This window comes from Archocentrus centrarchus, chromosome 16 (assembly GCF_007364275.1).
Source record: "Archocentrus centrarchus isolate MPI-CPG fArcCen1 chromosome 16, fArcCen1, whole genome shotgun sequence".
In the NCBI taxonomy this organism is placed as follows: domain Eukaryota; kingdom Metazoa; phylum Chordata; class Actinopteri; order Cichliformes; family Cichlidae; genus Archocentrus; species Archocentrus centrarchus.
Genome location: NC_044361.1, coordinates 12,803,147 through 12,827,891, shown reverse-complemented (window position 1 = coordinate 12,827,891; position 24,745 = coordinate 12,803,147). Strand labels below are relative to the sequence as shown.

The window sequence follows — 24,745 nt, the reverse complement described above, 5'->3', positions numbered from 1 at the left end:
TTTTTTTTTTTTTTATTTGTGCCGAGAAAGACACAGTGAGAACAATGGAGACCTGCAGTAGACTAAAGCACTGAGGAAAGATCTGAATGTGGCATCGTGATTCAGATTCAGTTTTTAAAAAGTGGAAAACTACGCTATGAGACTTTGAAGTTATGTGTGGAAATGTAAATTAGTCATTATCTCATAGACTGAAAAAGAAATACTCCTTTTTCTTTTCAGTAACTACAGGAGAAACTTGATTTAGAAAATTTAGAAACTTTTACAACAAGACCCACTGCCAACCTTAGGCCCTAACACAGATCAACATCACATTCAAGACGGGACGCTTAACTAAAGCCAAGACGCGCAGGTTGAATGAAAATATTGATGTAAGCAAAACAGCGCGTTTAATAAGAATCTAAAACCTGTTAAATATCACAAATTGGTGCACAGAAAAGGGTTTGGAGAAAGTGACGTAGACAGCATGACAAGACAGAAAACCCGCTCTTTTCTAAAACAGGAGTGACCCGGTCTTTTCACCCAATCGGCAGACGGCAATGACGGTCAAGTCAGTCGGACTTGCACCGGCCCTAACCTTCAGCTGCTCCGGGTCTGCTTCTGTTCAGCCACCGTTTGTTAGAAAAAACAAACAAACAAACATCAAAGACGTCCACGGAAACTCAAACACACATATATCGAGAGAGGCGGGGGCGTGGAGGGGTGGGGGCATTCAGGCTGCACATGTGAGCGGCTTCAGGATCAACTTGGGCACACAGTTCACACCGGTGATGATGACTGCACAGACTTCGAGCAATGCAATGCAGGGAAAGGAGGGAGGAGACAGATTGTGTCGCTATCTACCAGCCAAAAGAGTGGGGGTGGGAACAAGAGAAATGATGGATTTAGTGAGCATTACAGTGTTAACAGAGGGAGAGGGGAAGGTGAGTCTAAGGGATGACAAGATTTCCTCCTTTTCTTCCTCTTTTTTCACCCCCCCCCATGCTCTTGAACGTCTTCCCTCGTGCTGTTGGGATCTCAGCGTTTGGCTGGAGAAGCACTCCTGCTTCCCTGCATGACAAAACAAGACACACGGGATGAATATGTGCATGCGACATGTTGGCTTCAGCATCAAAAGACAGCCTATTGGTCATTTTGCACAGTGTGTAATTAGAGTATTCACTCAGGCACTTTGCAGACAAATTCAGCAATAGTTAATTTGACTAATAACTTCTGAATGCAGAACAGCCTTCACTTTCAATGACCGTCATTACCAACCATCAGCCTATTGAAAGGATAAGCTGCCATTTCTCCTCTGAATACATTATTTAATCAGGTTTCATTAGCTTTTCATTAAGCCTGAAATTGACACGCATCAATAAATTAACTAAACCTCTGACTTTTAATCGTCTGTAAGTCCTCAAACTGAACAATGAGCTTAACATTAAGAAGTCCAAGCGATCATTTAATGTGAGAAATGAGCAGGTTAGGTCTCAGTCATACAAACCTAGAGACCAGTCAGCGACCCCCTGGAAACCTCCAAAGAGGACGCTCCACCAAAAACCTCCTTGTGCAATGCAAAACTGAAAAGTAGAATGTTTGCCTTCAAAGTAAGAGCAGCACTTTAACGCTGCAGCCAGCACATTTCAAAAGGAGCGCCTTTTAGTTTGAAGGCGAACATTTTCCTTTTCCGGTTTGGGTCTGTAGTTGGCAAGTATTTACAAAAAAGTCAGCATCTTCCATACAAACAATGCTAATGACCAAAGCAATCACAGGCAGGTTTTTGGTGCAACATATTCTACCTCTTTGCAACCAATTTCACCCAGAGACTGCCAGCAACCACTCTCCAACTGATCAGGTTTTCCCTAGCAACTGGTGGTTACCCAGGGTGGGGTGGGGAGTTCACTAACCAGTCTCTAGGCCTGTGTGAATGGGGCTATGGTATGTGCGCCTGAGTGATACATATGTGTAATAGACTATTTCTATCAAAGGTACAAAGAAATGAAATAAAAAGGGGAGCAGACAGGCTATTTTTATCTCCGAGCTCTGTCTTTACAGAGAGAGCTCGCCCCATCTCACTTATTCTCACTCATGCCTTCTACTCTATCAGAAAAAGCAAGCAGAGAAGAAGGCATAAAGATTATTCAAATGAGACAAATCTTTATGGACTCCAGGAGGAGATAATCCGCATTGTACAAGGCTTTTTATTCATAAAGCGGGGGCTGCAGACTGCTCTAGCCATTTCACACGAAACTCGATATCTGTCCTGAAAGAGAGTAGCGCTGCTTAGGCTTAAAAAATGAGCAGAGAGAGAACGTGTGAAGCTTTAATTAAAAAATGAATATGACTTTATCTCACTCCCAATTGGGTCGTGCTGGCATTTATGCGTAGAAGAAATAGAAACGATGGTGTGACCGCACTAAGTCAACAATAATCAGCCTTACCAGGAAGACTCAAATGGAGCGTCCCAGGAGGGCATCACCTCGCGAGCTGTTTACTCTCCTGTAGCTCACTGACAACAATTTAGCACTACGGACGAGGATGCGGGCCAGGGGAAATTTGGATATCACTCCACCTTCAGTAATCGCTAAACTAAATAACAATCTTAGGTACAGTCAAGAGTGGCTGGCTAATTAAATCCTGTCAGGGAATAACTAGCAGAGCACGAAGAATGACACTCCTCTTCACGAAACACTGAAACAGATCAAGCAGCTGTGAATGGGGCAGCCTGAAGCAAACACTGATGAATGCTGTACATGAAACTTGCTCCTTTTTTTTTTTTTTGGGTGAAAAACTGTCCACACCGATACATTTCTGCGCTCGCTTATATCAACCAACAGGCAAAAAAAAAAAAAAAATGTAACCCATGAAACACCATCACCTTGCAAATCCATAAATAAAGAAATTTGGGGAGGTAAAAACAGGTGGAAAATGCAAAAACAAAAAGCAAACACATAAATAAATGAATACCTTAATTCATGTAATTAAAAATATGCACACTAACAAATAAAATGCAAAATAAAACAGGTTGACAAATACTGTGTTCGCTCACCAGACACGTTTTTTTAGGTACATTTGTGAAACTGTTTGTTAGAGCAATTATCTAATCAGCCAATCACACGCCGGCAACTCAATGAATTTAAGCAACATGGTCAAGACGACCTGCTGAAGTTCAAAGTGAGCATCAGAATGTGTGTGGGTGGGTGGGTGGGGGGATGTCGGAGTATTTCATAAAGTGTTGATCTGCTGGGATTTTCCCACACAAGCATCTCTAGGGTTTATTTTACACTCAGCCAACATTCTGCACACAGTGAATGCCAATCTTATTCTGACAGAGCAAAATAAGGGTTATATTATAAGCAGTTGCTCCCTCCCTGTAAAGCAGGTACAGTATGTTAGCCACAGTCCCAGTGAACCCCTATCCATCTTCATCATGATTATATCAGTGCTGGTGTAAAGCTTGTAGCGTGCATGATGAGCAATCTTGTGTCTAAAAGCCTCTTATTATTCTGCTGCTGTCTGCTTTAGTAATGCCATTACGATGCCTTCTAAGCATATCAATGCTGAACAAATGAGCAGTGAATCAAACTCAAGTATCCCTCCACTGAGTATCAGTTACTCACTCTGCTGCTGATATTATCACTGTGGCAGAAAAGAAAACAAGGCAAGAAAGGGATTAGGGAAAAGGACATTTTCTAGCAAAGAAAATCAGTGTAGAGAAATGAAAGAAAGCGGTGTGATTTTTTTTTTCTTTTTACCATTTTGAAGATCCTAGTCAGGGTGCCTTTGCCGTCCCCTGCACTGGCCTTCTTGGCTTTAGCAGACTGTGACTTCTGGTGGCCCTGGCAGAGGGAGAGAAGAATTCAAGTGTGTTAAAAGAGTCTATCAGGGCATTAAGAGGCGGCTGAGCTTTCTACAGAGAGCCCTGAAATAATTTTCAGCTCAGGGTATGAAGATGATAAGTTGGGATTTTAAAAGAAGGATGACTTTCTCATCCATGGTGAGCCCTGGAGTGATGGATCGGTGTGCCTTCCAGAAAAAAAAAAACTAAAGTACTGGAAAATTTGTAGTTATTATGGTCCAATCCAAGTCTTTTGATGAGGTTTTCCAGCCAAGTATTTGAATTATTCATAAGGTTATGAAGCAGCAAATTCATCTTTTGCTGATTATTTGAATGACAGTTCTTCTGTTTGATGACCAGAAGAGGGACATTCATGGCAAAATGTTGACTTTCTGAAAGCACAAGTCAGTCATATGTTGCCTGCGTATTGTCATGGTGATGATATTTAAAAACCTGACAGCAAATGCAAAACCAAAAGTTAATCAGCATGATCAGTGTTTCACTCTGGTAATCTTTCAAAACGACACTTGGATGAAACACCTTAGAAATTCCTGTCAGGGAGGTGGAAAAATTTACTCAACCAAACATATTCAGGACTACTTCTCGGAGAAAAGCACTTTAGGCACTGTTTAAGAATTACAGCAGCGGAACGGGAGCTGAGCTTTATTTACAAATGATGTAGGTAAAAATATGATGTAGGTACACCTTGCTACCGATGCTCAGGTAGGCTGCGGTGCTTAAACAATGCCCAGTTGGTACTAAGGGGCCCAAAGTGTGCCAGGAAAATATTCCCCAAATCATTACATCACCACCACCAGCCTTAACTGTTATTAGGAGTACCTAATAAAGTAGCCGGTGAGTACAGTGGTGTAATAAATAACTATTTAAGTCTATTTTTTCCCTCCCTCCATTGCCAGTAATTTCTGTACAGTGCCTTAGCGAGTCTCCTTTTTCACTTTTACCCACAGTCGCCCTTCTGCTGCTTCACACACATGATGGGGACATTAAAATAAGTGCTTGCCAAATGAAGCAGACGACAGCCTCGCTTCAGCCAGCCTCAAAAGTAATTTTTGAAATGAAGCAAGGATGATGAAGAGGAGTATAAGGCCTGTGTTATCATGAATGCACAATATGTGCACATGATATGGAGAAGTCAGGCTGCAAGGTCATCAAATGGAACTGATATACTTTGAAAATGGACTTAAGTCAAGGAAGGAAATGAGGGCATTATCACTGATGTATGGACAGATTATGAAGGCTTAAGTGGATGATGGAGAGTAAAATGGAAAGAGAGCCACAGGCATCATGCTGAAGGCAGTTTGAGAGGATGAACTCACTTTCCTTCAAGTTTCATTAGGTATGATACCTCCATTTTTTTTTTTTAAACCACCTACCAGGCCTATCTTGGCTGCTAGTCCTCTCCACTGGATGTGTAGAGAAGCAAGAGAGAGAGAGACAAGAGATAGGAGGGAGAGGAGACAAATAGAAAAAAAAAATGTGTATCTTACTCAGCGCAAAGGCGGGGTGGGAAGGAGAGGAGGCAGGTAGGAGAGTCCATCCAGAGGGAGAGGGGGAGTCACGGGGGTCACAGAGGGAAGGCAGGTGCAGAGGAGCAAAGGGAGGGAGAGGACAGAGGAGCAAGGCAGACGCTCACATCAATTTTAGTGACATTTAGCAGGACGGCATACACCATAGAGCACAATACTGTATGTGTGTGTTCCTCATGCCTGCTTCTGAGCACAGTACTTTGCATATTTGCTCATCTCACTCGTATTTACTGTGTTTCAGCTGCTGGTCAACGAGCTGCCCTTTACTACCTGAAACTGATTTTACTGGAAAACTGTGAAGAATACATTAAAGATACATTAAAACCATGTACAGACATTTTTTTTAGGTTCTTTTCATTTTGCCTAATAAGCTCTTAGACTTTCCGATACACCATAAAGACTCAGTTCCTCGTAGACTTGACTGTGAATTTTTCATCCATCCCTCATTCTTCTTAACTGCTCATCCATCTTAGGGTCTGAAGCCTGTCCCAGCTGTCATTTAGAATCATACATTATACAGAATCATATTTTAACAATGTAAAACGGACTCACCCTAGACTTTGGAGGGGCAGGGGACACCTGAAGAAGAGTTAATAACAGAAGGTAAGAAGGTTTGGACAGAATTATGGCCTGTTCCCGCTGCATAAATCATTCATCATGTACAGTGGCGAGCAAATTAAAAACGACCTCAAGTAAACACATCTTGTAACTTCAGTGCGTCAAAATCTAGGATGCCTTCTTCCGAAGTGATGTCAGATTTTGATAAAAGGGCGAGTAGCCAATATGAGCTGGCAATTTGTGTCACGTGATGCTAAATGCACACTATAGTCCACCAACCAGCAGCTGGCACTGTTTGATAAGTCCAACAAGGGGGGTTGCAAAGACAGTCAACTGCAGGAAATTATATGGAGAGCAATTACTGCTTGAATGGCTCCTCAGCGCTGGCTGCTGAACATGGACATGGGCAGTAGCAAAGCTGTGCATAAGAACACATCTTCATTTTGATTTACCCTCTGTGCCAACCAAAATCAGTGGTTATTTGACTCATTCTTTGCACGCGTGATGCATGCAGGCAGAAAAAGGCTTTTTAAGTGAGAGAGCAAAGGAAGCAATAAAGGCACAAACATGGAAGAACAATGGAAGAAAAGCCCACACTGGCAAAAATGTCTGACTCAATCTGAAATGTCTGATGTGAGAGGATGAGTCTTTCTAAGGTACAGCTCACTTTAGGATTACTCACAATCGTGCGGAAGAAATGGACCACGGCGTTCTCTGCCCCGCGCTTACGTGGGGAAGTTGCAGAGGCTTTCTGAGGGCCCGGGGAGAGAGCGCCTCGGAAAGAGCCCTGGGAAGAAAAGGGAAGGAAGCAGAACAGTAATATGGTTTCACTGACCTTTACTCAATATCGCTCATACTAAATGTCAGCAAGGCTGGAATTTCATGAATCAGTACTTATGCTAATGGAAAAGGATGCCATATTTGGCATTACCTACCTAAAATATGACTAATTTAGTTTTCATTGAATTTTTAAGCCATACTGAATGTGTCATATTGCACAATTCTGCACATTTAGTACTACACTACATCAAGGTGAGAATTTCTTCACTTTTGAAAGTCATGGTGTATTCAGAAGTGGCTGATGATCTCATTCTGCGGACAACACCCACCTCGTAACCTTTAGTGGCAAAACCTTTGGCTGCAAGCTATTAAAAACAAAATGGTACAAATGAGCTGTTGGATTTGTGTTTGTTCTCCTGTCACTGGGTTGATGTCAGTAATAAAGAGTGATTATCATCCCAAAGCAGAATTAAATGCAGCTAATTGCCTTAAAGTCATGCTTTACAAAGGGTACGTCGAGGTGACTTTTATGCCCGTGTGAGAACTCTGGTGCATTTAAAACATTAAACTGATGCAAACAGCACAGGGACACAGAAAGGTGGTGGGTGAAATGTGTAAAACTAATACAAAAAGCATCAACAAGCAGCAACTCAGGGAGAGAAAAGGAACTAAACTCATTTCCACCTACTCACTGTGTGCTAATGTTACTGCGTTCATCAGTTTCAGTGACCCCACTAATGTAACAGGAAAACGTCCGTGTGTGTGCGTGTGTGTGTGCGGCAGAGGAGGATTCACATCCATTACCTCACATCAAAGAACCTTAAGGTAACCAAAAGAGGGAAACTTTACTGCGACCACCATTACACAATATGAGAGCCATCCGGTGTGACCTACTCTAACTTTAATGGGTTTTGGGTAAAATGGGCCAATGAAAAGAAAAAAACCTGAAACATGGGCATGCCCTGTTTCTTCTTGTTTTTTCTCAATAATGTCTTCCTGTTTAATCCAGCTCCCTGCTGCTTCAGTGCTGACCCCTTAATGCATAAGCATGTCTCTCTGTGCTGTGTCTGTCCACAGCTCTGTACCAGGTATAAATGAAAGGAGGTTGAGGAAATCCAGCGACCTCAGTGACTCAGTGATTAGGAAATAAAAATTTTTTTGTAGGAATTATGCTGCTATATCCTCAGTCAGTTGCCCCTTTGATGAGAGTGAGTCTTTGCTCTCTTTTTGTTTTCTCTGTTTTGCTCTATTTTTCTTCTTTCTTTTGTTATTCGGGGGGAAAATGTGCAAAATGATGCCTAATAACTTAAGAAACTGCTCCCGTGAGGACTTCATATCCATTTCAAGTGAATATTACACATTACTTCTGAGAGGACCAAAAAAATAAATATATATAAAGATTCCATTAGTGCTTGGCCTGCTGTTAATGGAGCCATTCAGCTCTTGAGCAGTGATACTGAGGCCTTAAAACTAAGTTTCTGCAGTGCAGAAAAGAGGGAGGTTGCAATCACTGATACAGGTTCATGTCTGAAGAAAAATGGGTTCAGGCAGGTTATGGATTTGTGCGCTGCTTTCAATAAATTGTCTGCAAAACAGTTTCCTGAAATTTGAGTTCTTTATGTGGTCAATCAGTCATTTTTCATGCTAAATATCCACTTATTTTCCTATTTGTTCATTAAATGAGACAGGAACAGCACTGAGCTGTCATTTTTTTTTTAAATTAAAGAAATAGTTTGACATTTTGATAAATATACTCATGCTTTATTGCTGAGCGTCTTTAGCAGAGTTTAGCACAAAGTGTCATTTGAGAACTAGGACAACTGTTTTGGTTTTGCTAATCTGAGCCAACCAAACCAAATTCAAATATAAATTTTAGCTCTTTGTTGTTGTTTCTTCTCAAGTCTTCAACTTAATCATTTTGGCTCCCTCTTACCACTTTCACTGCAGTGATTTGATGAAGCCCAGCAGCCATTTTTGCTGCAGCAGTAAGTTGATATTAGCCCATAAGCTAGCAGCAAACTTAGCTTATTCACCCCATTGTTGCATTTGCTTTTTTCCTATTGCCTGTTACCTCCAGTAGGCCTGACAAAAGAAAAATGCACTCTTCTTGCTCACTTATCAGACTATATGGATGACAAAATGGATGATACTTATCGATTAAAATAACAAAGCTAACTTCTGTAAATGTCCAATATTCATTTTACATATTTTTATCTTCACATATTTTTGAATGTTTTAAACAAAATATCCTACAAATGGTACTGTAAAAAAGTCTTCAAACAATATCTGTTATTGCCACCTAGGCCTCCATGTAGCCTATGGGTCGTTGCATCTCAAATCAGGAAATTTTTTGAAACATTTTCTGCTCGACTATCTGAGATTTGCATAAAAATTTTATGGTCAAATGTTTGAACATACACACGACTCAAAAAAATTAAAAGAACACTTAATCAGAGTGTAGCATCAAATCAGTTAAACTTCTAGATCTGGTCAGTTAAGCAGCAGAGGGGGTTGTTAATCAGTTTCAGCTGCTTTGGTGTTAATAAAATTAACAAGTGAACTAGAGGGGCAACAACGAGACAACCCCCAAAATAGGAATGGTTTTATAGGTGGAGGTCACTGACATTTTTCCCTCCTCATCTTTTCTGACTATTTTTGCACTAGTTTGGTATTTGGCTAGTATCACTACTGGCAGCATGAGGTGATACCTGGACCCTACAGAGGTTGTACAGATAGTCTAAGTCCTGCAGCATGGCACATCAATATGTGCTCTTGAGATTCCCAGCAGTCTCAAGAGAATGGAGGAGATTCCAGGAGACAGGCAGTTATTCTAGGAGACCTGGACAGGGCCGTAGAAGGTCCTTAATCCATCTGCAGGACTGGTATCTGCAAGGAGGAACAGGAGGAGCACTTCCAGAGCCCTACAAAATGACCTCCAGCAGACCACTGGTGTGAATGCTTCTGACCAAACAATCAGAAACAGACTTCCTGAGGGTGGCCTGAGGGTCTCACATTCTCTCACATACCCTGAGCTCACTGCCCAGCACTGTGGAACCTGTCTGGCATTTGCCATAGAATACCAGATTTGTCCACCACTAGCGCTCAGTGCATTTTCACATATGAGAGCAGGTTCGCTCTGAGCATGTGACAGACGTGAAAGGGTCTGGGGAAGCCATGGGGAACGTTATGCTGCCTGTAACATCATTCGTCATGACCGGTTTTGTGGTGGGTCAGTGATGGTCTAGGAAGGCATATCCGTGGAGGGAGGCACAGACCTCTACAGGCTACAGACAATGGGATCCTCACTGCCATTAGGTATCAGGATGGAATCCTTGGATCCACTGTCACACCCTACGCTGGTGCAGTGGGTCCTGGGTTCCTCCTGGTGCACCACAATACTTGGCCTCATGTGGCGAGAGTATGCAGGCAGTTCCTGGAGGATGAAGGAATTGATACCACTGACTGGCCCCCACACTAGCCTGACCTAAATCCAACAGAACACCTTTGGGACATTATGTTTTGGTCCGTCCAATGCCGCCAAGTTTCACCTCAGACTGTCCAGGAGCTCAGTGATGCGCTGGTCCAGATCTGGGAGGAGATTCTCTAGGACACCATCTGTTGTCTTATGAGGAACATGCCCCAATGTTGTCAGACATGCATGCAAGCACGTAGGAGGCCATAGAAACTACTGAGTACCATTTTGAGTTGCTGCAATTAAATTTCCGCAAAATGGACTAACCTGCTGCGTCATTTTTTCACAGTGATTTTTGGGGTTTCTTTGAATTGAGCCCTCTGTAGGTTGATAGTTTTCTTTTACATCAAACAATGTGGCATCCTTTCATTCCTAACAACTTACCCAGAACATATCAGTAAATATATCAGCATAATTTTTTTCCCCATTGAGATCTGATGTGTGCAGTACTCCTCTAATTTTTTTTTTAGCAGTGTATAATGATTGCTGAGACTGTTTAGCTTCATATACCAAATAGGTTTCAAGAAATGTGTTTTTAAAAAAATGGTCTGTCAACCCACTTTCAGGACATTTTTTCTTTGTTACCATCAAAATGAATCAGGATGTGTCATTAGGGACAGACACATTTAAAAATGTCTATTGGCTAGTTAAATTATGAAAAAAGCCCTCTATATTTGAGCACACTAATAAAAAAAATAATTACAAAAGACAGCTTGCGACAATTTATGTATATATGTATATAGTTGAATTTCACAATACTACAAAAAAAGCAATACTTTTTAACATGAAATTCTTAGTCACAAAAATGAAGAAAAAGCTGTACAAGTTGTACCACAAAATGGCTAAAAAAAAAAAAAAAGACCAGTGAACATTTCATTCTTTTATCTTTAATAATTTTTGAGATATTAATGTTCAAACATTTCCTCAGATTTCAATGTGCAAAAAAAAAATAAATAAATAAAATAAAGTAAAATAAAATAAAATAAAATAAAACAAAATGTACAAAAAAATAAAATAAAATCTTGAAAAGTATTTGATATACAAATCTAAAATTTTACAGCAATAATTACATCTGTTCAGTTTGGACCATAAAAATTTTATGCAAATTGGAAACAGCTGAGCAGAAGGGCCACATTTGATTTTGAGATGGAATGACCCTCAAGTCGTTTCAAATGTGGCAGCAACTACAGTAATATTTTTCCCTGTCTTACTTTAGCTGCTTGCTGTATGACCCCGGCAACTCAGATAAACTACTGATTCATCTGAATTTGGGTCTACGTTTAGGGAAAGTTTATAAAAGTTATTTTAAAGTCCACTAATCATCAGTATTGGTATCAATTTGCCTTACGTTACACTTACAGCGTAAAGTTTTACTAAGGGGGCAGGATGGGAGGCAAACCACCCGCAGGAGCTGCTATTCACTAAGAACACCTTTTTAGATGTAAAAATCAATTGTATCAAATAATTATTAATCACAGTAAATAAAAAATAGTACAAGAGAATTTTATTTATTCTTCAGTTCTTCCCACCATATACTTTTAGACACAGTTCCATTATTATTATTATTAGACCCATTTTATTTGCAGTGGTGCATAATCCAAACTCACAAAGGAAATGCTTGAACATTTATTTACATTTTCCTACCCTCAGATTGGCTTCATACGCAAAGATAAAGCAAAGCGGCTCTTAATTCTGCAGCATCCATCGTTCTGCAGTTTGCACTGCAAATTACATTAGAATGCAAAGCCGTCCAATATCCTAGACACAAAGTGTTTTTTACTCTGCAGTAATTTATCGTACCACAGCGGCTGACTTGTTTCTTGATCTGGGGATGAATATAAACTTGTACTTTCAATCAGCTTTGGGTAATCACTGAATTCTGCACTGTTGCATTATCTTTTCATCATCAGGCTCATACAAACAACCCAAGCCAGCCAGTCATCCATTACTCAGTTCTAAGTGGAAATAAACAGTGGCTCAGCTTTTCATTAAACCTTCACTGATAACTCCTTATGTTTACGTGACTGACTGAAGTGTGGAATATCTGACTTTGTCTTCAGGCTCAGTCTTTAAAGACAAAAGTACATTTTTCAGCATGTTTTATTTTCTCTCCTTTACCTTAAAAAAAGGAGAGCTGCCAGTTACCAGTTGTTAGAGCAGTTAAAGGAATTTATTGTACTTAAAACAACAAGTAGGAGAGACAAACACAATTAAAACAAAAACAATGAAAGCGCTGAGGGTGTTGTTAAAGAGTTTTAATCAAGCAAATAGAACAAGCTTAGAACAGGATCAGGTTAGGAACAGCTAACCGGTCACAGCAGATACAGTTACAAAGGCATTACGCAGCAGAGGACTGTTGCTGATCCACTGCTGGCTCAAATAAACTGTCAGACTGGGTCAAAGACACGAGAACCTGAGGTGAGCAAAGTGATGGGAAAGGGGGAGTGGCTTCTCTTCCCCCCCATCCCAAGACACTGGCATTAAAGAGTCCACAAAACATTTGGTTCCAAGTGAGCTGTCCTGTGAAAAACCTGACATCGCTCCTGCACAAGAATATGACTCATTCCACAATTCAACAAATTAAGAGGAAAATTAAGACTTCAAAAATGATTCAGTTCTTTATGAGTCTTCATTTCTGCCTCCCTCCAATTAGCACGTCATGATCCCCTTTTGAAATCATCAAAAAGCCATTAGTATTCAGACACAGATTAACTGCATTTGTTTTGTGTCCTAAGACCTGAGTTTGTCTTTTACGTCTCGTCTTCTCACGACTTCAGAATCTCTTGGGTACTAACGGTACTTTACATCTTCTTAAAGCCCCGGCTCGGTTTTAGATTGAAAAACATGCAAATAAAATCAGACAGAAAGGACATTAATAAGCACAAGGGATCAGTGTGTAAATGACTCCACATTTGCCAGTAGGAAAACAATTCAAGGTTACTGAAATAAGCATGCATATTCACAATCCAACGAGAAACACTGAGACAATCTGTCCTAATACTGCAGCCCGCAAGTCAAAGTATGCATCAGGAATGTCTGTGGAGAATCTGTGCACACAGACAGGCTAGATAAGATACTGAGATAAAAAATATCTGTCTTTACCAGGAAATCTGTCTGGAAAAATAAGTGTAGGGGTTTTTTTTGTTGTTGTTGTTTTGCTAGAGGCAACAGAGGTGAGACGAACCTGTCGTTTACATGGAGATGTGAGCACTCGTCATTTGAAGGCAAATCCTTGGTGAACACAAATATATATTTGTAATTTCTCTTTTGTAAACGTGTCATCAATGTGAGGAACGAGATACAATTTTATGGCCGAGACAAGAATGAGGAAAATCAAACAAACACGGCAGCACATGAGGCGCCGGCATTCCCTGATTAATTCCAAAGCGAAACAATGTCTGATCAGCTCAATAGGCTGGGAAAATAAATAAACAAAATTTTTGACATGTATAGAAAACTCCGTTTTATCCTGAATCCTGAACACCATTTCATGGTTAGCATAAGGCGTAGGAAAAATGCATATTTTCGTACTGTTCAGTGATTTCTCTGCAATTACTGTGTGCCAAAGCACTCCGATTAACACTCTGCAGGGGAGAGCTTTACAAAAGGGGGAAAATAAAAGCTTTCAAATCAGAGAGATTCCTTTTATCCACAGCAATAAGCTCGCTATACCATACGACTCATTTCAAACCATTATGTTTTCAGACAGCTGTCACAGTGAGTAGACGTGACTCACGGTGGATCACGCAGATCAAGAACAACTTTTAAACTTCCATTTCATCTCTCTCTTTCTCAAAGAACTACATTTTGGGCTCAGCTTGTTGTAGTAGCGTCGTCAGGACGAGCGAATATTCGGCGCTGTGGTAAACTCTGTGCCTTTTACCCAGATTAGGTGCTGAAACTTGGTATTTCCATTTCATCGCCACCTCCGGAACGGGCAGAAAGCGAGTGGAACCGACTGAGCTGCGGCGACGCTGCCAAGCAGTCCCATTCCTGTCTGGACATGGATCCCATTCCGGCTTTAACTGGTGCACAGGCTGGTGCCAGGAAAATAAATGGGACATTTGCTTTCACAGCAAAGGCCCACACTATCCCAACATTTTAAAAATGTGTGGGATTTTCTCTCTGTATTTACTTTTTAACGCAGCGGGCCTGACATGAATACTGTTTAAGATTCACTAATGTTCAGAAAGAGGTCATCTCGACAACACTGCAGTACAAAGTAAGCAGAAAGCAACGCAGGCTCAAAGGCTTCACGATCGCCTTTTCTTTCTTACTGGGATGCGGACTTGTATATTCCCGAATCTGGGATGATATTAAGCGCCTACTCTAATATACATCTTTATATGTTAATACACTGTACATATTCTACTTCTTTGATCAGTTATAGCATAATTTCATCATTAACTTTGAAAGTGACTCAGCAGACTGTGGCACTGTGCAAACAGTAGTGAAAGTACCTCCCTGTGGCTCTCTTATCAAAATTATAACAAAAATCAGAACTCAAAGAGACTCCCTACCAAGAAGCTGCATAAACTCTCTGCAGAGTACTCAAAGCCTCCATAAAATCCATAATAATAAAATTATTACACCAGTATTACTAATGAGGTGAATTTCCCTGCTAAACATCACCATCACTGAGAAAAGTACCTGAACTGAGCAGTTCTCCAGTTTGACAAAAAAATATATATATAGCACAATGACAGCAACATGTGAAACACTATAACGTTACAGATATCAGATTTAACTAAAGAGGAAAATGCTTTTCATGTCAGTACCGTTCAAATAAACAAAATGGAGAGAAATTCTTAAATGAGCAAAAATCACAGCCTTTTTTATAATTAAAAAAATAAGAAAACAAGCCCCACCCAAAGTCATTAAGTGTCGATTCAGTATCAGCCAGTTAATGTGAATCACACGACAACATCACTTTGGTTCAGCATATAATCAACAGTAAAACCAACAATTCGACATGACAAATATGTGGCAACATATTCTTACATTGTGTATTAGAGACTCACAAGTAAAAAGTGGTTCTGGGAGCCAATCAGTGAATAAACTAAGATACATAAAAAAGGACTGAATCTCCCACTTTCCTCACCTTGCCCTTCCTCTTCTTGTCCCCTCCAAAGAACTTTCCAATCTGATCCAGGAGGCCGGGGTTCTTCTTCCTCCGACCCAGGCCGAAGGCGGCCTGTGCAGAGCTGCTTGCAGATGCCATGGCTGTATTAGTAGCTGTGTTTGTCAAATGTGGGGTTCTTGTGTCTCTCTTAAATGAGAGCGAAGGACAGAGGAGGAAGAAGAAGAAGAAGAAAAAAAAAGGAGCAAGGGAGGGGAAAAAAAAAAAAAAAAAAAAAGCTAGCCTAATCTAGGTCCTGTTCGGGGCTCTCCGACCCGCACTCTGAAGCCGCTCCGCTGTGCTCCTGGATGGTCTGCAGCTCGTCCGATTCGGAGGGTCTGTCTTTGAAGGTGTTGTCCTCTCGGCCCGGGGCATCTCGGGAGAAGAGGCGGACCAGGTGGGGGCGTGGTGTGGCAGCGTCAGGGTCAGCTGTGGTGGAGGGGCTCGTGGAGTCAGTCACCACCGGCTTCTCCGAGACGCAGCCATTGTTCTGGTTCGCATCTGCCTCACCCAGGCCTGCGCAGAAACAACAAGGGTCATCTATGGGCTTGGGCCTGCATGGCACACAACAAACCAGAGCAGCACAATGGGCTCTTTTGATGAGAGCAGACCCTTCCTGCTGCAGCGAAGACCAACAGAGTTAATACAAATTACTTTTTAGCTGAACTGAAACTAACCAGTGAGCTGGAAAAGTTGTAAATGAGAGGTCAAAGACATAAGTCATTAAAAGGTGTTCAGTAAATTAACTACTCGCTTGTCTCAGTAGCCTCTTAACACCTTCTGTTTTCTTTAAACTTTGTGTTAGGACAGTGTTGCAGCAGGTGTGCTCACTAATTTTGACTCAAACACAAAAACTTAATTCAACAATATGGGTTCGAACGCCTCATTTTCCAAGACTGAGCTTAAAAACAAAGAAAAAAGGTGACACTAAAATTGGACCATGTTAACCCACCAGGATGCATTAGGCCCCATCTCCCCTATGATGGTACATTTTCACTTCAACTTCAGTGTAAAACAACACATGTTCAGTTATATCACTTTCACTGAAATGGAAATACAGTTGTTCTGAAACGTCCACTCTGACAGCTATCCATTAAACCAGCCAGCTCCCACAGCAGAGGACATCCAGTGCATTCCTCCATCCAAAACAATATCCACACTGTACTGGCAGAAATGGTGTAGCACTACACCAGAGAATCTGCATGCTAATACTGGCCGAAACAGTGGCCTTTTGTCACAGCTGCATAGTTATTACAGAGAGACAAAGGGCCCAGTGTCACTAAAATAACTCCTATAAGTATGGATTTTCAACCCGATGCACGGTGACACTTATCTGGTTTAGGACCTGAGAGCTGCGAGGCTGCTGCATGTGGGTACAGAGCAAGTACTGGATCGAGTCTATGCAGAAGTTAAAACTTTAATTTGTTATAATTTTAGGTAAAATTCCTCCTACAAAAGAATACATCCAATTAGTTTAATAGCTTGTTTTCCTTCTGGAAGATTTACAATTCATGCATCACGTGAAGATCAGTTGAAAAATGGGTCATGCCATCTTAAAATCATAAATCTTTTTAACGTGTATTTCTTGGTCACAAAAATGCAAGCAGAAAATGTCATTTTCATTCAACTTTAACGCTGGAGTGAGCAAATATTACAAGCTGTACCACAAAAACAAAAATATCAGTAAACAGTCTAATCTGAAGAGAACTCTGGAGTTTCTAGATGCTACTCCAATTATAACTGAGAAAATAATTCTCTTAAATATATGCAGATTTTTTTCCCCATTTTCAAAACCTACTCCACCTACCGTGCTGAAACCTACTGTCCTGAAGGAGTTTTATAATTCAGGTTAAGTTTAAAATATATTAAGATTACAGATTGAAAGTGTTTATATAATATAATATAATATAATATAATATAATATAATATAATATATATATAAAACAATTAAGAATAATGAAAAAAGGGTTAGTAACTCATTTCATATGAGTAGTTATGTGAGGGCAAGTTGTCATGACTGGTAGTTTGATACAAAGACCCTACCCCTGCCCCAACCCAACGCTAACCTTAATGCCACAGGCAAGCAGGGATCCCGAAAATGAAAAATTTGAACATATTTAACAAAATTATGTGGAAAGGCCAAGGTTTGGTTCAATTCAGGTCATATCTACTGATAGTTCTGTTTTTGTGGTACAACTTTTCTCAATCAGCATGAAAGATTTTCATGTTTAAAAGTATTCTACATTTTTTTGTCGTGTTTTAACTAGCTAATACAAAGACATATTTTGATGCATCGGTCCAAAATTATAGATCCTGATTCATTTTCCTGGTAAGAAAAAACAGTAAATAATTCAAGCTTTTATCTTTAAAAGTTTGAGAGATATCCATGTTCAAAATGAGGCTTCAGATTGTGAAATTATTACCCTTGTTGGTGGAAAGGTTGCACTCTATTCTCTCTTTAACCTTGTATGGCAGGCAGAGACTGACGGATGATGGTATGCGCCTTCCACCCAGTTAAAAAATAAATAAATAAAAAAATAATAGATGCATTTACATTCTTTTGATTTTGCCCATCCCTCATCAGTTGTTTCACAGCTGTTTTTACCTCTTGGTACAACAAAAACTGCACACCACCGAGAGAAAAAGAAAGAAAGAAAGAAAACTATTTTTAAACACCACCAGTTCTGAGATGATGTTTAAAGTGCCTTAGTAAAATGATTTAATAATGCTGGTCTTTTGCTACCATTGCCGATTTTTCAGCTCCTCTTTAAACCAAATACTTTCAAGTTACCCAACTCCCTTTAGATACCCTTGCAATTTAATTCCCGGAAAGGTGCAAGAGCCTCTGAAGAAAGCCAGATCATTTAAAAGGCCATTTTGAGAAAGTGAGGCACTGCGAACTAATAAAAATCTTTCAGGCTTAACATTTGCTTTAAGGCAGGCGAGACATCCAGTTCAAAGACATCTTATAAAAGAGTTTATATTAACAAAAGCAGCTCATGTTAAAGCCAAATATGCCACAACAATCTGTGCAATCAATGTGTTGCTCTCATCTGTTCCTCAACTATACAGGTTGCTTTAAGTTGTAGCAAATTGGTTTAAAGCCATTAGCCACTGTCAGTGAGGACTGAATGCTGTGGGGTTACCATAGTTTGTTCACATATGTAGCCAACAGTAAGGCTCATTGTCACTGTCAACAAGCCACTGTGTGTCTGAGGTGCTGTATTGATCTGTGGCATTTCCAAAGGGGCTGCTCATCCAGCTCGTTTGTTTTAAACTATGATAAAAATTGAGTTTTAAACCCTTATCCATAACAAGAATACCATCAGGGATGCATTTGGTGGGTTTCTAACGCTGCAGAATTTGAAGCCCAGGAAGTGGGGTAGCACCACATATAAAAGATGGATATAGCCACTTATGTCATACATTGGTTTCTGCACTTAGTTTTGCATTTTGCCCATTTCTTTTTAACCTGATGACACTGCCCACCCACTGGGTAGCGACTTGCAGATCAAGGTAGAAAACGAGACGATAACTAAATAAAAACTACCTAAAATGATAAAAACAATGACGAAATTAATTGACACTTTCGTCAACGAATGAAAACGAGACGAAAAGGCTTGGCGGGGATGAAATCCAATCAGAACTTATTTAATTTTGTGAAAGGGCGGAACAAGTTAGGTAATCAAATGCACAATTGCACAAATTTGCTCTAAACCCGGGAAGACCAAACTAGCCTGTAATTTGTCTTTGCTTCCGATAGAACTAAGTTATGTAAACAATGTCAGCAGGGAGAAAGAGAAGAGCCGATGTATGGACACATTTGTCCTTTGACGCTGTGACAAACAAAACGACGTGTAAACCATGTGGGGCAACTATCTCGGGTAAAAATACAACAAATCTTAAACAACATTTGCAAACCAGTCACCCAGATCTCCATGCAAAGGTAATCATTTTAATGTCATACAGGGTAAAGTGCCCCAGTTTAGCGTTTGTGTTTAGAGAAAATCTCCACACCGCGGTGGATTAGCCTTTCCTAATCTTAGTCCTGAACACTGCCCTGTACCTTTCAGAGCGTCCTGCTGTAAAACGCTCGTATTATATCAGTAAGGTGGTGTTAATGATCAGGTGTGTGGGAAGCAGGTGAAACGCTAATGTTAATATTATTAATAATATTCCATAACTTTTAATAAATGTTTAATTTTGTGTAAGTGTGTATAATGACTAATTCAAGGGAACTGAAGAAAAAGCATTTACATTTTACACTCTTTATATTTTAGTCGACTAAATCGACTAGATTTAGTCGACTAGGATAATTTCGTCGACTAAAACTAGACTAAAACTAAAACTATTCAGATGACTAAATTATGACTAAAACTAAATTACATTTTCGTCAAAAGACTGACTAAAACGAAATCAAAATTTGCTGTCAAAATTAACACTGAACCTAAAGCATACCTTAGTTTAATGTCCATTTTCCTCTAAATAAGACCGCAATATAAAAAATAAAGCTCATGCTAAATGAAACAAGACAAAACTACTCACTGAGACTATAAAGTTACTAAGAAGGGGTTTATCCATGTTATAAATTAAATGGAAAATGGGGTAATTTTTCAGACTTCTATCCCAGTCAAACAACAAGACCCCCCCCCCCCCCCCCCCCCCATTAGAAAGAATACACATTTAAGGCACAGTCACACTGGATCTGCTTTTTAGACCAGCAAACTTGGTCCAGCTTTTAAAAAAAGTCTGTGATACTATATTGAAATTTCTTGTTAGCAACAGAAATATTATATTACAATGCTGTTCTCTCTCAAAAGGTCTCGTGGCATCTATTATTGTAAAGCAAACTGCAGAATAAATCAGACAATTATTGTTTTTCTATCCTTTAGTGGCCTGCCCATGAGGCCTCATAAATTTCCATTATCTGTTGCTTTTTCCCCCTCAGCCCAATGGTGCCGCCATCACCTGACAGAATACCAAGAAAATACAAATTACACTGTGAAAAAACATCCTGATGTCTGTTAACTTTAAAAGACTTCCACAGGTCATAATACTCCAGCATAATATTGACTACATGTTCATCTTACATTACCAGGAAAATAGGTTACATGCTTGTGAGTAAGAGTTTAATCAGTGGACTCCCTGTGTGTGTGCTTATTATATAATATACATGTGGGCAACTGACAGGGCTGTTGATCAGTGCCGATGACTCAGATTACTGAACCAATATGCTGGCATTTGAAGCTAATCAGAACTCACTCTACAGCCCGTACTCTGGTGGAAAAACAAAAACCCTCCTCGCTAACACAAAGACACATCATCAGCCGCCTAATGATGAACGATAGAAGATGACAAAGTGATTTAAACCCACCTGATTAGGGCTTAAACAATAAAAATGGAATTGTCACTGTTCAAGGATTCATCACTGTCACCTCTAAGTGGCTCTATTGGCTCTCCCCTCCACGATAAGACTGTTATTTGTGTCCATTACCATGATGCGTACAGTGTATCAGATTGCCATCGGTGTGGTTGATATGTCTTGGTTTTCGGTGAAAAATTGATCAAACAGCAGCCTAGGTAACGGTCCATCTACTGTGATTGCGATCAGCTGCTTTCACTTTCATTGTCTGCTGCTTGTTTTTGCAAACTATTATAATGGGTTTAGATATTAAACAGCCGAAAGTGTCTTTCTGAAAGATTATCAGGCTGCTTTAGGCAGGGGGTTTTAGCTCAACGAACAAAACATGATGAAAATGGAATTGGATAAACATTTTGCAGGCCGTTTACAGGCCCTCACATTCATATACAAGTTGTCAGATTTAATTGGGAGAAGAAACCGGACCGTATCCTCATGCGTGCGCCACCCTAGCCAATGGAACTGCAATTAAAGTAAAAGAACAAGCTCAGATTGCCTGGTAATGAAGCTGGGAGGACAGGATGTCCTTGTTAGCTAGCTTGTCAAATATCTGCATGTTCTCGCAGACTGTCGGCCATTTTTCCGTGACACGTTCACTGATAATTCCTGCTGCTGTCGAGAAGTATTACATTTAGCTTACACGGTCCTTCTAAACAAGCTGAGCTACAGGTAAATGCTCTGAAGGCCTCTAGTTGTTCAGCTGCTGGGTCACTGACAGCTGCGTGACAGTGTGCACTCCACAACGTTCTGGCTTTTTAAGTGAGGCCCGGGCACTTCATCTAAATACAGACTGACTTGTTTCTTCCAGGACTCAATCTACCCTTAACTTTAACAGCATCTGCCATGAGTAAGGGAATCAATCCACACCTAAGCAACATCCTCCGAACACCTTGCCAATTTCATTGATTGCAAATGTGCTCAGCCTGACAACTAATCGTAAATGTTTTCAATGTGATCTGAAGTCTCTGAAAACCCTGAGCATCGGAGTGCTTCACTTCATTTATGAAAAGAGAAGGGAATGAAGCAATTCAAGTCATAGTTTCTCCTCTGTGTGGTCTCTGACAGCATTAAAAACTTCTCTTCATCCAGCAGCACGGATACGCCTTGGAGGACACTGGATACACTGGATGCACAACTTGTAAACAACACTAAGGGCCAATTACCCAGCAGTCTGATGTATAGCATAGCAGAGAGAAGCAAGCATCTGCTGAAAACGTGCTCACTTCACCATGTTGGCTTTTTTCCCATAAATACTGGATTTATTCATGGTTTGAAAATGGGAGATAATGAGAGCTTCTCAAGCCCGAAGAAGAACTAGTCAGTAATGTCAGACTGGCTTTGCAGGCACTTTGAAATATATCGCTGTGGGTGCTTCCCATTATTTGCACAAAGAAATGCTGGTCTCATTCAAAAAGTATTCATCTTTAGATACATCATCTTGAATACTTCACCACACCGGCGTCAAGATACCCCAATGAAAATTAAAGTGACAAAAGTGCCAAGGTGGCCCAATAATGCTGGTGAAGATACAGGTGTGATCTCCCTACCTTGGAAATCTCTGATTATTGCGCCTAGAACAATAATCACCACCTCTACCTCCTGTACGATCTACAGTCAGTAATGAGGTGAAGACAACTGGCCTGTCTGATCTGTTCGATGAAGAAATTCAGCACCATGCAAGGGGTGAAATTTTAGCATCTAGAAGGAGGAAGGCATGCAGGGAGTGGGCCTCAATCTCCTCATTTTTCCTCCTCTTCCTCAGTGTGAAGAGGATGTGCAGCCAAGCATCTGGGACAAGAACAAGGACTGTGGTGGGACCGAGGCATGGGAAGCATTCCTCTGAAAAAACATCCATCGCTATGTGGCCCCGGACCAACCCTCCTACCCAGGGGCAAAAATCTTTCTGCTCCTGCATTGATGGTGGATCTGAAGCACCCACAAGCTGTGAGCGGGAAAAAAAGACGTCCTCTGTCTCGGTAACCCCCTCTGGCATTCAGGGCGTTAGTCCTCCAGAGATTTCCCTAGCAGAGATAAGCGGCAGAACGGCCCCTTATTATCCCAGCCATGTTCATGACCTCTGAGCTTCACTTTAAACAGTGATTTTAAACGGGGAAGAATTTCATTCAGGGGAGACAATCCACATCACTGTTAAACTCCACTGATGAACTCAAGATGAGATACAGCCTACCATCTATTTGCTTTTAATTTGGAAAATCTAAAGAGTGAGGACTTACATCGGTTTGATCTTTGTTTGCTACGTGTGATGCAAGTGCCATTATACACACAACCGTGTCACAGCTGCTGCCTTTATTCCAGCAGCTGTGAGGCTAACCTTGAAGTGCTGCAAAATACAGTAAAATGATGAAAGCCTTGCTTTGTCATTACCAACAGCTCCTCACAATGACTTGTTTCTGACAAACGGGAGCAATTTTCCCTCTCTGTATCAGCCTTGTTTCTTGATATTAAGATGATCAAAGATTTATACGTTTTCTCATATCATTAAATGTGTGTTTTTGAAGGAAAAAAACCCCCAACACATTCTGTACAGTATTAATCTAATATTTTGCCTCAGTGCTACTACAGTACTGTTTAAGGTAAAAATACTGTGGTTACACCAAATAGCCACGGTGACCTACATTAGGGTTACAGCTAATGAATGTATTCACCATCAAATAATTCATCTACAGTGTTTCATGGTAATTGGGGCAATCCTAATTACAGAGCCCAAGCTTCAGGCTCTTTGGTTAATGTTACATCAATGTGGACAAAGTTTTACAGGCACTCTTTGGCCCCTTTTAATACCAATCGATCATAATTTGAATGCCACTGCCTGACTATTTGCACAAAGATATATATATATACACAGTACTGTGCAGAAGTCTAAAAAAAATGAGGAAACTGGACAAGTGGAGGATAAAAGAAAAAGAGGCAAGCTTAAAAAAAATCATCTACAGCAGATGGACAGCATATGAATGATGGGTCATTGAGAAATAGAAAAAAAAATTCCAGCAAAGACCTGACACAGGTCCTGAGACATGCATCTGGCCCTTTAGCAATAGATGCCCATGTTAAAATGCCCGACCTCTCTATGATGTAAACATGTTTATATTAAAAAAAATATTTTTGGCATTCTGGATACACCCCCCTTCATTGCAAATGTAGTGGAGAACTATACTATTCCTTTATATATAACTCAACCATTTAAGTTATATTAAAGCTTGTTATGATAAACTGTCACTTAGTTTTGTTCAACACTGATGTGGCTCATCATGCCCTAAAAAGATACTCCAGAGAGTTAGCTGTTCAGCTTCTCTGCTAAGAGAACAAACCAAATCTGGCAACAATCATGCCAAAATAAATTGTCCGCGTTACTGTGATTTGGGTTTAAATACCACAGCTAACTCATGTTAAGTCTGGTGTTTTGATAAAGAACTAGATCTCTGTCATGACAGACGTGCTTGTGGAGGATGAGGTTTTCCCTGGCAGCTGGCATGAATGGCTGTCTCTAGTATGACAGAGGGCCAGCACACAGAACAGCTCAACATGGGTTGATGCCATCAGCTTAGTGCTTAGGGAGGCCAAAACTCATTTATAGATACACACATTTCAGCAAGGGAGTGGACATGACTAATGTCCCGGAGTCATGAGCCAGCTGGACGCTTGTTTCAAAGGCTTCTGATGAGACATTACACTGATTTTTTTCTCTTACACAAGAAACCTGCCACCCCAAGACCAAAAGGACCATTATACTCTGAAACACTCTGCTCTGCCAAGTGACCAAATATCACTAATGACAATGAACTGTGTGTGTAAAAGCACCAATGTTAGTTTTTATACACCCAAAAGCATCTGGTATTTTTATACAGAATCTGTTACTCAGTGGAACAGAGGGTTATGAATCCCATTCGTCCCATCTACAATGACATCAGTTTTCTCTTTTGTCTATTAGCAGAGCTTCCTATTAGGCTCTGCTTTTAATGCAATTTGTACCTGCCCGTTCTCAATACACAATTTAGACTGTGAGCCACAAACC

The 24,745-nt window shown here is 40.4% G+C and overlaps 2 protein-coding genes across 8 annotated transcripts in view; both read right to left on the bottom strand.

The window, feature by feature from the left end:
• Positions 1-15,440, bottom strand: LOC115794049 (myelin basic protein-like). 7 transcript variants are annotated; one of them, XM_030749282.1, is made up of 7 exons: positions 15,276-15,428; positions 6,605-6,709; positions 5,917-5,943; positions 5,212-5,241; positions 3,735-3,818; positions 3,600-3,618; positions 424-1,047 (listed from the first exon to the last, which is right to left on the bottom strand). In XM_030749282.1, the coding sequence occupies exons 1-6, from the start codon at positions 15,393-15,395 to the stop codon at positions 3,616-3,618; spliced, it is 369 nt and encodes a 122-aa protein (XP_030605142.1). In that variant the 5' UTR covers positions 15,396-15,428; the 3' UTR covers positions 424-1,047; positions 3,600-3,615. The 7 variants fall into 7 exon arrangements, with proteins under 7 accessions (XP_030605143.1, XP_030605145.1, XP_030605142.1 ...); XM_030749287.1 differs by lacking the exon at positions 5,212-5,241 and having other exon boundaries at positions 3,735-3,809; positions 15,276-15,433; XM_030749281.1 differs by lacking the exon at positions 3,600-3,618 and having other exon boundaries at positions 15,276-15,432.
• Positions 1-24,745, bottom strand: part of LOC115794048 (myelin basic protein-like) — a 70,479-nt gene that overhangs the window by 475 nt on the left and 45,259 nt on the right. The window contains exon 4 of the mRNA XM_030749280.1: positions 15,543-15,809. Coding sequence (XP_030605140.1) covers positions 15,543-15,809 — 267 coding nt within the window. The remainder of the gene's footprint in view (positions 1-15,542; positions 15,810-24,745) is intronic.

Coding starts and splice junctions, on each gene's coding strand:
- LOC115794049 (XM_030749281.1), bottom strand. CDS start 15,395: ATGGCATCTGCAAGCAGCTCTGCACAGGCCGCCTTCGGCCTGGGTCGG. Junction 5,242..5,916: donor CTGCCCCTCCAAAGTCTAGG/GTGAGTCCGTTT, acceptor CTACACATCCAG/TGGAGAGGACTAGCAGCCAA. Junction 1,048..3,734: donor TGACTAGGATCTTCAAAATG/GTAAAAAGAAAA, acceptor TTTGTCATGCAG/GGAAGCAGGAGTGCTTCTCC.